The sequence below is a fragment of the Thermobia domestica genome, chromosome 4, assembly GCF_964235325.1.
Source record: "Thermobia domestica chromosome 4, izTheDome1.hap1.1, whole genome shotgun sequence".
In the NCBI taxonomy this organism is placed as follows: domain Eukaryota; kingdom Metazoa; phylum Arthropoda; class Insecta; order Zygentoma; family Lepismatidae; genus Thermobia; species Thermobia domestica.
This window is the reverse complement of record NC_137457.1, coordinates 283,200,188-283,215,123: the sequence shown is the minus strand read 5'-3', so window position 1 is coordinate 283,215,123 and position 14,936 is coordinate 283,200,188. Positions and strand designations below refer to the sequence as shown.

The 14,936-nt window shown below is 35.8% G+C and overlaps 1 protein-coding gene across 7 annotated transcripts in view; it reads left to right on the top strand.

Moving 5' to 3' along the window:
• Window positions 1-14,936, top strand: part of Cda5 (Chitin deacetylase-like 5) — a 454,673-nt gene that overhangs the window by 261,074 nt on the left and 178,663 nt on the right. For all 7 annotated transcript variants that reach the window (XM_081756025.1, XM_081756024.1, XM_081756027.1 and 4 more), the window contains exon 2: window positions 2,555-2,723. In XM_081756025.1, the coding sequence (XP_081612151.1) occupies window positions 2,555-2,723 (169 nt within the window). The remainder of the gene's footprint in view (window positions 1-2,554; window positions 2,724-14,936) is intronic.

The window sequence follows — 14,936 nt, the reverse complement described above, 5'->3', positions numbered from 1 at the left end:
TAGAACTACTTTTCCAGACTTGAAGTACAGTATACATAAACAGTTTGGACGTACACACCAGTTTCGTTTGCAAATAACCCAATATGGCTAATGAGGTTAATGGTAGTTACTTCACAAATAAGAAACGAAATACGAAGGAACTTTTTTTTAAAAGTATTGTACGTACATTATCATAGTGATTGTGATTATATAAATGTTTGCTAACTAATTAACGTAGATTCATTGGTCACGCTCTAGTTGGCCATAAACGTATATTATTAAAACAATATCCTTAAATAAACGAAATTACTGGTTTAAGCAACAGGCGGTTAACATGTAGGCTTTTAAATACTATAATTTAACGCTATTGTCACTTTAGTTCAGCACGAATTCATACTGAATTTATATATTTAAAGAAGAAAAGCAAGAAATTATTATTTTGATTAATTTTCGCAAATTATATCCTTGTTCACAAATTTAGTATCAAATGGCGGGGTACGGTGGCTCACTAATACAGCAGTCACCTCTGCGAGTGGCTCTTGGTTCGATCCCAGATTGTGGTTAGTTGGTGATGGACACATGTCACACAGACGTATACAACAACAGAGTGAGAAGAAAGAGAAAGAAGACATAGCCATGCTTGTTAGAATTACACTAACACCTTCATACATAGTCGCTTTGTGTATGACGAGGTTTCGTCGTCTCCGGGTCGAAGGTCAGTCCGGTCACTAGGTCTGCCTGTTTCCTAATGTTCCGGACAGGAGGGCACCTACGGAGAGGGGGAGGAAAATGAAATGAAATCTTTAAGTTTTATGTCCCACGGTTATGCCGGATAGGCTAAAGGAGACGGTGATGATGAGAAATAAATGCAATGGTGGAATGAATAAAGTGGGAGGAAACGGGAAAACCCGAGGAAACCCACGCATACGGTATTTGTCCACCACAAAGTTCACTTGGCGCGAGCTGGGATTGACCAAGGGACCCGAAGCACCAGAGGTAAACGCTTTACCACTGAGCCATCGCGGCCCTGGAGATGGGAGATTCACGGGGTCCAGACCCTCTTACAACTTCGTAACTTGACTAACATTTGTACATTTTCTTAACATAGCTATTACTTCCTTAACAGAGAAATCACTTATGTAGCCGAAAGATCCGATTTTACACCCTCCTTTCCTTATAAAAATACTTTAGTTCTATCAGATTTTCTGAGAAAACGAGTGACAGTAATTAACAATTACTTATCGTCTTTTCGGGTGAAGAATAACACAAGTGTATACTCTATAGACGTATTGGACCCCCAGAAAAATCTTTGGACCCCCTCCCAACAAAAAAAATTCTGGATGCGCACCTGGTTCCGGGTCACGGGTAACTAAGTTTGTGACTCATTCCATCACTGGTGTTCGGTACTTCTTAATTCAAGTAAACAGTACTAGGCTCCGCAGTTGCCTCACAATATTGACACAACACTGAAAATGTTGTGTTACTCCACGAATCGAATCCTGGACAGCACATAGGCAATTTTTAATAAACACAAATGTAGATATTCAAATTATTTGAGCGAAGCTCCTCTTTACTCGACTTACGCGTTCGTTTATCCGAATACTTTTCTGAGATGCCTAACCTTCTTCACCAAATTTGACATTCAAATTATTTGAGCGAAGCTCCTCTTTACTCGACTTACGCGTTCGTTTATCCGAATACTTTTCTGAGATGCCTAACCTTCTTCACCAAATTTGACATGATGATTCCACAGTGCGCGTTGAGTTTCGTAGCGGATCGTATGTCCAGATCGGATATGTCATTAATTTTATTGAGTATTTCAATCGTCACACTTATAATTGTGGCTAGAGAACTCATAATTATGGCTATACTTATAATTATGGCTAGGAATAATCACCGAAAAACGGGATACCCACAGACTTGCCATTGGAAAAGCATTTGGCGCGCAAATTCTCATTCTAAACAATGGAAAATAAAATTTTCAGCATTAAAAATAGGACGAAGCCCTTTTCGTTTTGTATGCAAGTTTTCAAAACGAAACGAGCGAAGCTCCTCTTTACTCAACTTACGCGTCCGTTTGTCCGGGTACTCCTCCGAGATACCTGAACCATTCTTACCCAAATTTGACACGGTGATTCGAGAGAGCACGCTGACTGTCGTAAGGGGTTGCATATCTCGATCGGACTACCATTGAGGAATAATCACCAAAGAACGGGATGCCCATAGACTTAACCTTCGAAAAGGACTTGGTGCGCAAATTCTCATTCTAAACAATGGAAAATAGAATTCTATTTTCAGCTTAGAAATATAGCGAAGCCCTTTTCGTTTTGTTTTGGCGAACACAAGTTTTCAAACCCATTAAGATTTTCTCTGATATGCCCAATTCAACTATTTGCATGTCGTGTTCGTACACGAAAATCAATTGATGTACTAAAAGGAAATCTATGAATAATCAATAAAAGTCGATTTCTTCGCAATTAATGCATACTTAGTACTGATTAATGATAATAATATTTTATTTTCGATATCTTTCATGAAAACTAGGAAATAACATATCTATTTTCATTTTTTTCAGACTCAGTCAATTCCCAGAGACGCCGCCTAGGGGCAGGAGTGTCGCAGGTCGAATTCGACTGCCCTGAGGAATTTGGTTATTACCCACACCCCACGGACTGCACCCAGTACTATGTCTGTGTGTTCGGAGGTGCGCTATTGGAGTCCTGCACAGGAGGACTCATGTACAGGTAGGTTTAGTTTTTAATCCTTCGTTCTTTACCTAATCTGTACGATATTTATGCTATTATATAAAAAGAGTAAAAATGACTCATTAATGAATACCTAGACTTTACTACTGCAGCTAGGAACGTGAAGGTTGGACAGAAAAATCAATTTGACACGAATACAAGGGTTTAAGAAAGGATAATTTGAAATACATATCCTCAGGAGTGTAAAGGGGATTTCAGTGCTTTTGCCAAGAGTAGAACTTCTCACGAACTCCTGAAGTTAAGGAATATGAAACTTGGTATTAAAACTTCTCAGTGAAAACAACTGAATACATATTATTTCAGGGCTTTTTGAACATCCAATCCCTAAAACGTGGGAAACGGGAGAATTTCTAATATTCCAAATTCCAACTCTTTATTCAGAAAATATCCAATATGAGGAGTTGCGTAATTGAAGTGTAAAATTCGTCAAATAAACTCTTAAAAATTAAAGGGATACGTGTTTCAGCGTTATCGAAAATTGCCCACACCCGAAAATCTGAATGTTCTCTTATGTCCCGGAAACGAAACATCCACTGGCATTCCTGAAGAACATTTCTGGGTTTTTGGAGGGATAATCACAGGATGAGTATTGGACATTCAAAATATTGTCCTCTAACAGGCGCATCCCATTGGAATTCAAGAGAAATCCTGGGGATGTTTGTATTATCCTTAAATTTTCTACGGTGAGCCTGAGTGCTCCGGAACAGGTATGAGTCATTTGGAACATCCAAAAGACATCCTGTATACATGTTTTGGTATGTGAAAATCCATAGATATAGTGGAGACGTGACAAAAGTCCTAAAGTGCACAAGTTCTAATTACAGAAGTCCTAAAACTGTATTGAACATCACGTGCACAAGTTTGAAAGTGAACAAGTCCAATAAATAATCAACATACGGAAGTCCTAAAAGCCATATACATGTACAAGACCTAAAGGCGTGCAGAAATCCTAAAAGTAATCTAGCCACACTAGTCCTAAAGTACAAAAGTCCTTTTAAAATCATTTGACTGCACAAGATTAAATACTGAAGTCATAAAAGTCATCTAGCTGCACAAGTCCTAAAGCACAAATGTCCAAAAAATCATCTGGCTGCACAAGTCCTAAAGCGCAAATGTCCTAAAAATCATCTGGCTGCACAAATCCTAAATTGCAAAACTTCTAAATTTCATCTAGCCGCACAAGTCTTACAGTGTAGAAGTCCTAAAAGTTACCTAGCTGCTAGAGAAGTCCTAAGTGAAAAAAAAATTAGTTGCACAAGTCCTACAGTGAAGATGTCCTAAAAGTCATTTAGTTGCTTAAATTCTAAAGTGTGGAAGTCATAAACATAATTTAGTTACACAAGTCCTATACTACAGATGTCCTAAAAGTTATCTAACTGCATAAGTTTTAAGTCCGAAAGTCCAAAAAATAATCTTTTGCACAAGTCCTAAAGTGCAGAACTCCTACAAATAATCTAAGGACACAACTACTCAAGTGCAGAAATTCTAAATATAATTTATGTGTACAAGTCCTGAAGTGCAAAAATCCTAAAACTCATCTAACAGCACAATTGGTAAAGTGCAGAAGTCTTTAAAATCCTTTAGCTACAGACGTTTTAAACGTCACAAGACCTAAAATTCAGGACTTGTGCTCATATTTTTTTAGTACTTCTGCACTTTAGAAGTTATGTTACCCGTATAGTTAGCTATGTTGATGAGTCGGAAATTCGGTAACTCTTAACTTCTACATGTGCTACGTAAGTTTAAATAATCTCAACTAAGAAAACTACATCTGCAAAATCGTCATCCCTTTTAGGGTCTTACAAGCGCACACAAACTTCCATACATAAATGTTACATGTACTCACACTTCTTTTTTTAACTTCTAAATTCCAAGACAAACACAAAAAAGATCTTTGTATGTATAGAACGCGTGAGGCTATCATTAAATAGCTTCAGGATATAGAGAACATCTTCCGTACTACCAAACACTTGTGGCCTACTTAGAAAAAAATTGCGTCTTCCAACGTCATAAATGATGCAATATTAATATAAACCGCTCACTTACACGTGTACATCTTAGAAAGAAAATAGTAAACCCACACACAGCTTTGCTTTTTACATTTAGAAATCCGCATTCGTAGACACAATAATATTATTAAACAAAGAGTCATTCTGTTTGTCGCAAAGGGAAAGGTGTTAATGAAGAGAGCTATGAGAAATTGGTCCTGTATTTGGAAAGAAACTTCTCCCAAATTCAGGACAGAGTATATATATATATATATATATATATATATATATATATATATATATATATATATATATATATATATATATATATATATATATATATATATATATATAAAATAGGGTGTTTCAAAACAACATCGACAATGTTTAGGAGATGATTCCTGACACCAAGATAAGACAAAAAATATAGACAAACCTGGGTAAACAAATGCTTCCTTTCGGAGTTACAGGCTGCCGAAAACATGAAAAAATAAACTTTAAAGTCCATAGCTCCAAAACTGTGGATCCTACCGTAGTCGGGTCAAGAATTCATTTAGAAACTAGAACTGCATTTAGAAACTAAATACTACAACCATATGCTACGACATTTAAAGAAATATTTACTTTTGCAACTTCCTGAAACATGTTCGTTTTCATTTGCTTGGAACAAATCAAAACATAACAATACTTAGAATCACTCCACAATCGAGTTATATAAAATAATCCTAAAACCTAGAATTATGTTGAATTCACTAAATTTAATTGTAGATACACTCGTACGCCCCTAAACACATCACTTCACTCCAGTGGCGTAGGGAAGGGGGGGGGCAGAGGGGCCGGGCCCCCCAAAGAGGTCCGACAATGTACTTTGGTACTTTGACGTTTGTAATTTTTTATATATTTTTATGTTTATATATTTTTTGTTTGTAATGTTCCTATATGTACCTATAGCAGCACTTGCCCCCCCCCAAACACACATCCTGGCTACGCTACTGCTTTACCCGCATATTACTGCAAAACAATGGAAACGGTAGAAGTTGTTTCTTACTACTCTCTTTTCATCAATATTCCTTACTATTAGAAAGAAGAGAAGACATTTTAGGAACTGTCGATTTTTGTGCAATTAAAGAATAACTCGTGAAAGATTTTTTTTTTCGAAATGTTCCCTTAATTAGTTTCAAAGTGGCTGACTAACATATCGAACCCTTGTAAGAAAAAATTAAAATGCGCTGGAATTGTTGATCTCCAATAGGTTAATTTTTGGGCCATTTTCCGTGGCAATAAAACCGAATTCCTGTAGCTTTCTTAACTCCACGGGAAGATAACCAATACATACTCATGCAACGGTAAATATTATATAGCACCATTTTTTCTACGAACCACTAATGCATAACAAAACTTTAAATTTCCAAATGAAACCATATACATTAATGGGTCACTTCAAAAAAGGGGAGGGCAACTGCTCCCTTTGCCCCCTAATCGCCGCCCATGACCGCCTCCTTTAGCCTAGTTGGCATAATTTCATTTTTTTAAATAATAATAAAAAAAGAGTCCAGAATTCGAAGATCTTACTACCGTCTCGAAACTATCTGAGACGTGTGCCATCTCCAGTAACATGTGATCCTAATTACATATTGTATACTCCTATAGGAAGCAAACTGAAATATATCACACCAAAACCGAGGATATCATCCTTTGAGACACGTGGAAATCTTCCGAATTTTACATAGATTTTATTTAGAACATAGAACCATTTTCTTTCATTTGAACATGAGATTGCTTTCTGCAGAACATTAGAACGAATAAACAAGTTTCAATACTTTGTAATTACGTGGGTAGTGTGTTTGGACTCCCGTACTGGAAATACCAGATTATACATATAGCATGTTCTTTATTTGTTTATTGAGTGCAAATAATAATTACATTCGGAGAGATGCAAATGAGACCTTGAGTCAAAAAAGAAAGGCAAACTAGTTGAATTAAACCACTGACTGTGTCACTGTGTTACTTCCCGACACGTAAGCGCAGAAGCTGAATGCAATTGATAAAAAAGCCAAATCAAGTTATTTGCATCTTTAGGTTTCTTTTAAGAGTCCCTTTTCCCTTGTAATCTATCTGTTTTCTTACATGAGTCAGGTGCAGCGATGTCTGTAGGATTTTGTCCAAGGGGGAGACCGACACACAAGAAAGTCGCGGAGACGCAAACGCTTTGATCCACATATGTTGCATTATATAATTTTATTAACTATGGTAATTATACTATACTATTTTAAATGTAAATATATGTAATTCTATAGTGTGTGTGAATTAGGAAATCTAATGTGCTTTGGCATGCATTTGGAAGAACTGAAGGGAATGCACGTTGGCTCAGTGGTAGAGCCCTTACCTCTAGTGTGTGGCGTCCTTGATTCGATCCCCGCTTAAGTAAGTTTATGGTGGACCAAATCGTGTCCATGGGTTTGCTCGCGATACTTACATTTGTTCCTACATTTTCATTCCGCCGATTCTTCCATCATCATTCATTTGCCATAATCATTCGTCTTCCCTTAGCCTAATGGACATAATCATTCGTCTTCCCTTAGCATAATGGACATAATCATTTGTCTTCCCTTAGCCTAATGGACATAATCATTCGTCTTCTCTTAGCCTAATGGACATAATCAGTCGTCTTCCCTTAGCCTAATGGACATAATCATTCGTCTTCCCTTAGCCTAAAGGACATAATCATTCGTCTTCCCTTAGCCTAATGGACATAATCATTCGTCTTCCCTTAGCCTAATGGACATAATTGGGGGATGTTAAACTCAAAGATTTCATTTCATTTTTTAATCTAAAATTAGGAAATAGAAACAAAAAGGGAAGAGGGTGTTGCTGTATTACAGTGTGTTCCAGCAAATCCTGCATATACCCGTTACATTTTTTTTTTTTACACGCTTCCCTTAAAATTGCTGGCTCTTGGACGCGAGTCGCTATACTTTTTTTTTTCTAATGTCCGTCCTTGACATTTTTATGTTTATGAATTTTTAATTCCCAGGAAAGGCTTGACCAATGTCGACCAAAATTGGTATGAATGTAATTGTTATCCTACTTCGGTAACCTACCGAATTAGGTCGTAGTCAACAAGGCCAAAATCCCGTCGAAATGAGGTGAAAATAGAACAGATAAGAAACGTGCCGATCAAATTACTATTAAATTGATAAGGAACTTCTGCTTTCAACCTGATGTAATTGTAGGGAACAATTTGAAATGACTTGAAAGCTAGTGGAAGATAAGGGAAGAGCAGAGCCATAATCAAAAAGATATGCTGCTGTGGGTCAGATATTAAACTGATAATTATACAAGGGTAAAATAACTATTTTACTTTTATTAATCCTAAATTTACTGGTGCATTTTCAATAAAAGGCGCAAACTTTGTTAAGAAAGGGTAGATTCTGTAAAAATAAACATTTTTTTTAAAAAATAATTGTATTATCATAAACTGTGGTACAACCATACTTATAATTGATTTTTATTTTCACTACTTCTTTTCTTATAATTTTTGCACCGTTATTGCTATGAGACTTCCCCTTAATATTTGGCGAATTCTAAAATGCTCTTGTAGACTTGTAAGTTTTAGGCTGAAGGAAACGGATAGTTTTAATATGCAAATCAATGGTTATGAAGGAATTAGTGAAATGACAATGTAGAAGGAAAAGAGGAGAACACACGGACACAATGTTGTTCGTCACAAAAGTACATAGACTGGGTTCGAAACATGGTCCCCTTGGACCAGAGATGAACACTTTACCACTAAATCACATGAGTTTGAACTAGACCAAATCCGAAAACTCGAAACTGTAGTATACGAGGTGTTATCAAAAAATACGATTATTAATTTTATTACAAACAAAGTAATAAGCGTACATGAAATTTGATTTGAGCTGTTGGATGGCAAAATGGCGTAAGTCAGTTTTGAGACATTGTGAGATGTTGAGACTGTATATTAGAATCGATATAGAAAAAAGCATCAAAATCGGTTGTTTGTGGTGGCATCGTTTGGCCTATGGCCAGGGCTTTTAACTCTGAGATACACAACGATGCCATCCAACAAGTTATAGTTGCCAGTTCACGGAAATTGCTGAATCTCATTAAAAAAAAAAAAAAAAAAAGGACTTACACCACTTTACTTCCAACATCTCATTTAATCTCATTCTAAGTAGTGTGTTTGGCTAGCAAAGCACTTATTCCAACGTTGAATCCATGACTGGAAGCATTTCTGGAAGACTTCTTTTGGAAGGACGTTCAGTTACTCTGTCGTGATTCTCTCAATGTCAGGAATGCTGTCAAAATATTTTCCTTTAAGCACGGTTTTAATTTTTGGGAAGAGCCAGAATTCGCATGGTGCTGTATCTGGAGAGCACAGCGAATGTGGACAGACAGGAATATTTTTTCGGTTAAAAGCTCGCGGATCAAAAGCAAGGTGTGACAACGGAGCGTTTTCGTGGTAAAGAAGGAACGCATTTGTCCATTTTAATCGGCGGTTAAAATGCTTTTCACGGACCCATACGAGATGTTTAGTTCTTCGAAATGCTCTCAAATAGTCATTCGTGTGTTTGAAGAAATAATTTGTGTCACTATTTTTTTTGCACGTTTTCATCCGTTTTTGACGTCGGAGGACGTCTCGATTGTTGCTCATTTTCAACCGACTCCTTGCCGCTCTTGAATCCCTCATACCACTTATAACCGCTCATATCGCTCATACGTGTTCATGCACTTCGAATATTATGTAAGAAAGAACTCTCGCGACATCTTAATATCCAGACTCTGGAAGTACGCAGAATTATCTCTGACCTGAAATATCTTCATAAAATAGTTAATGGAAACTTAAGATCGGAAATATTACTAGAGGAACTATCCTTACGTGTCCCTTATTATACAGAAGTCTTTTTTTTTTTTTCAGAATACCAAACAGTTATAATCAAGTAACAACTGATGTGGACATTTTTTCGAGCTACCCAGTGTTTGAAAGAGCAATTAAACGAGTTTTGACGGAATAATATTACTTTTACACTCTTTTTTGATACCGTTTTATGTTGTTGTTGGTATTGTTGTCTTGTTTTTTTCTTTCTTTTGTTATTTCCCTGTGTAAAATGGCAAAGTTATGCTGTATCTGGGAATTTGTTCAATAAATAAAATAAACAAAATAAATAAACAGTCTTCAATGCCACCGCGTCATTGCCATACATTGATTTTGACATTTCGTGAGCTTCTTTGGTGCTTTTTTCACCTTAGAACAAAACTTAAGACTGTTGGCGCCGGAGTCTTCATCCCGGCGAAATTAAAATACCGCTAATTTTACAGTAATTATGTGATATCTTCAAATAGATAAAAGATAATCGAAATGTGGAACAAGAGCGCGCTGCAAAATATTATTTTACATGAGATACCGTTATCACGAGTCAGCTAGTAGCTTTTCGTTTGCAGCTGTTTCGAAACGCGAAAATAAATGCCGATTTACAAAATGGCTCGAAATCGAAAGCAGATAAGTGAGTCGTGATAACGGTATCTCATGTAAAATAATATTGTTTAGGGCGCTCTTGTTCCACATTTCGATTATCTTGTATCTATTTTGAGAATATCACATAATTACTGTAAAATTAGCGGTATTTTAATTTCGCCGGGATAAAGACTCTTAATACGTCCTCACTCTTCTGCCTCTGGCAGGCAACTAACATGTCACAACTCGTTCCAACTTGACACTGACTATACCAAAGGTTTATACTACCTGGCTTACTGGGTAAAATGGATGCAACATATATAGATGGCACTGTGCAACTATATTCATCATACTTTTTGAACATATCTTGTATCTTACTGTGTATAGGAAGACCTGTATATTTTAATAACTATTTATTTATTTTAGTACAAAGCCAGTAATATATAAAAACTAATTATTTTTATGTCAAAATTAATTTTAGTGTAATTACATACGCCATGACCGTTCTTACTGATTAGCGAATTTATATTTTTTATATTTATAGAATCTCCTTGAAACGCAAAATTGGGTTAATAAAAAGTCATTGAAATCGCTATAATTATCATATTTCTCCCTTCCTCCGTGTTTGCTATTTATTATGTTTCTCACAATAGTAATGAATATTATTCTTCACGGAATTTTGCACGATATCATATTTTTCTCCCAAGACCTGTTCGTGAACGTTAACAGCTTGTGTATGCTTCCTGTTCACATGAAAAAAAGTCATTACTCACACGCACCGCTGTTTGGGAAATACATATACATATATATAAATAAAACTTAATTCATTTTTGTTTTTCTTTATTACTACCGCTTCTTTGACAACTATTCTTAATATGTATAAAATTTATTTTTTCGTTGTTTATATTTCCGTCATCTTTTAAAGCTATATATATATATATATATATATATATATGTAATATGCAAGCTAATTACAATTCCCCACGTGCTTTGCAATTATATGATGCATATGAAGCTCTGATTCTCTCATGCAAATGATTATTTTCACGACTGAAATGTGCTTTGCACCAAAGAAACCCGGAAGAAACATTTAAAAAAGTGTATGTGATGCATCTTTTCCTTTTGTATTAATTTATTCCGAAACTCATTAAAAAATGTGTTTATATATATACACAGATGATTGTCAAAATAATGGGAGCACCTGATAACATCTAATTAACACTTTCAATCTTAAGTTCGAGCAAGACTCAAGACAATTTATTTATCAAAATTGAGAATCTCAATTCTAATTAACTAGGGATGAATTCCAAGTTGAACCTTGAATCTGGGGATGACCTATATATATCCTGAAAGAGTTTGTCGAGTAAGTTCCAAAGCAAGTTTCAATTCCTTGTCCGGAAATCGACCCTACTCCTTCAGGGTTGGAAATATATAGAACAACTAGATCTATATGTCCTATATACTAAATGATCTGTATGACTAGTAGATTAAGAATATAATATGCACTACTCAATTATATCCTATATTTATGAATAAAACAAAAAACAAACATGATTATTTCCTATAAATGTCCTATATTAGTGGAACTATAAAGTTGAGAAAAGCATATTCATAATATCCAGTCAACAGTAAGTCATTTGGAATCACAACTAATGTGACTCATTGTTATGGCTAAATATGACACATTCGTTGTACGTATTCAATTTCTATATTTTCCACGATTTCACATATATACGTTGTCAGACCAGTGCGTTCATTATATATTCGTCAACTGCTCATCTAGACGAGTTGTTTGATAGTTCACACGGTACAAAAACATTCAATAGATTTTGAGTTACTAATTAGGGAAACTAGTCGTGGTGGTAATTTGAGCTCATTTACTGGATCCGAACAGTTCTTTCTTTGTAGCTATATAAACGCGATTGATCACATTTCAGGATTTAAGCTCTCTAGCCATGACATGGCCAGGGTAATGACAGGGAAGAAGGCTCCGGCTGGATGTTATTTGCCGAAGCTTGACTTTAGTTTCTGGTTGTGTGTGAGAGTCATGTAACTCACCCGTCACGGTCCTGGCAAAGTGGTGCTGCCAGGACTTGGTCTTTGTTTTTAAGGTGCGAGGGCCACGTAACTCACACTGTCTTACGATCAATCTACGGCGTGATAGTGAGATTCACTAATATAGGATATTTATAGTGACATGATCATTTTTTGAGTGCATTACCTTAATATAGGATATACTTGGGTAGTGCACATTATATTCTTAATCTACTAGTCATGAGGAGTAATTCGATATATAAGTCAAGTTGTTCTATATATATATATCTCCAACCCTGAAGGGTTGGGGTCACTTTTGAGCAAGGAACTGAAACTTGTTTTGGAACTTGCTCAACGAACGCTTTCAGGCAATATATAGGTTATCCCCAGATTCAACATTCAACTTTAGAGTCATCCCTAGTAAATATTATAGCGATTTCGACCAACAATCAGAAAAGATTGTAATCATCTTAAAACACAATGTTTACATATTTATTTTCCATATATTTTGCATGCCTACCTTTTAATATTACCTGATAAGCATCAAAACAGTTTATTAGTGGACCAAGGTAAAAAGAAAAAAATAAGTGAGCCAAAAATAAGCGAGTGGTACATTTTACAAAAATAAGCTTTACTAGTGATTGAAGTTTCTCATAATCTGGTTCGAACTGGGATGCACTGATTCTTAGAAGTGATTAAATGGTCATCTGTCAGTCAATTTGCAATGCAACTCTTTCGAGGAAACATCGTCAGATTAAGAATCATGACGCGGACCGGATAGAACCTTTGAGAGGCCCGCATCTGACCCACCGGCCATAATTTGCCCATCACTTCACTAAACTGACAGAAAACTGAGATTTGCCTATATAAGTCAAGGAGCAAACGGTGTGGGATCATCATTATCCTGAAGAAAGGTCTGATTTGTCGTGGAACGGAAGCATTTAAGCCATTAATAAATTCTAAAGTAATATTGTACTATTTGTCATTAATGCCATAACTTGTAGCGGATAGGGGGCAACTTCTCTCTATTTAAATTCTCCACCGTTCGAGGAGGCCTAGTTCAAGATAAAACTTTCTTAGTGTATATGATACGATAAAAAACATGATGCATAAATATTGATTGCTATAGAATGAAAACTGTAATAGATAGCGAGAAACGGTTGTCTGCAATCAATTAAGCGTACCGAAGAATATATTTCCCTCTACTAAAACTGGAAGTGGTAGAAATTTACTATCACTTTTGGTTTTGGTATTAAGTGAGAAAATATCAGGCTACTAAAAACGAACTCCCTTACGTAGTGTACACGTGACACTGCTATTTATTGATTAACACATATCGAGTAGCTATTTCTTGGCTAAATCTCATAATTGACAATCGCACATTGTGTGTGCAAAGCCCGAGACAGATTACAGTATAACATAAACTTAAAAAATTCATTTCATTTTCATTTTTACATTACAATAGTACTCCTGTGGTTTAAATTAAATTAAATTTAATTTAATTTAATTTAATATTTCAGTTTAACGATCCAGGATTATGCGCTGTAGGCTAAGGGAGACGTTGATTAAGGCAAATGAAGATAATGGAAGAATTGGTAGAATGAGAAAGTGGGAGGAAACGGAAGTACCCCGAGAAAACCCACGAGCACGATGTTGTCCACCACAAACTTACCTGGCCGGTGATCGAACCTGGGACCCCATGCGCCAGAGATAAGCGCGACCACTGAACCACGTGCCCCCTTCATTGTGGTTTAAATATAGCATTGAGTTATAAGTCCAAGTCTCATGTTATTAAACTCCAAACAGGCAACTAACAAAATCTTAACATACTGTATCAATTATAGTATGACTGTATTAAACTTCCTTATAATATAGACAACATATTGTGTAAAACAAAATTTAGTATGGTGGTCCGTACTTTTTTTTTATTACTTATTCAGTTCGATACATTAGAATTAATCAAACAAATTACTGATAACGTCACTGATTGGTTGATAAATTTGGAAACCTCAGGTGCTCACTGGACACGTGGATTATCTAGAATCATAATCAGAGTGGATTAAGTTTCAGGAAGATAATGTTTCAATTAAAATTTCACTTTTTTTACTCAGATTCTTATCAACTTTTAAATGGATTTTACATGTTTAGATCATGCCCTGTTGTTCTGTAGATAAATCAGTTGTAGTGAGTAACATGATACAGCATGGGAAAACGTTATTGTACTGTGGACAACAGGATGATAGCCATGACACATCATGTCCCTGTCCGACTTTCGCTTGTTGAGATTCCTACTTAAAATGCTAAAAGCATTCGCCATCAACAGTTCAACCATGTTGGCAATATTTCTATTACTTTCCCGCTGATTTACCAGTTTTGACAGATTTATGATGTAAACAGCACCCAGCTTTATAATTACATAGTAGTTTGATATTGCGTATTCATGCCAAAAAAATTCAGTAGATTCGTTTTTGTATAAGATTTTCCGTTCATTTTCCAAGATAATTCTCTCTAAGAAATGAAACTCCTTATTACATTAAAATCAAATAATTTTCTTATAGAAAAAAAATGAAATCTTTGAGTTTTACGTCCCACGGTTATGCCGGTTAGGCTAAAGGAGACGGTGATGATAAGAGATGAGTGAATTGGTGGAATGAAGAAAGTGGGAGGAAACGGGAGAACCCCGAGAAAACCCAC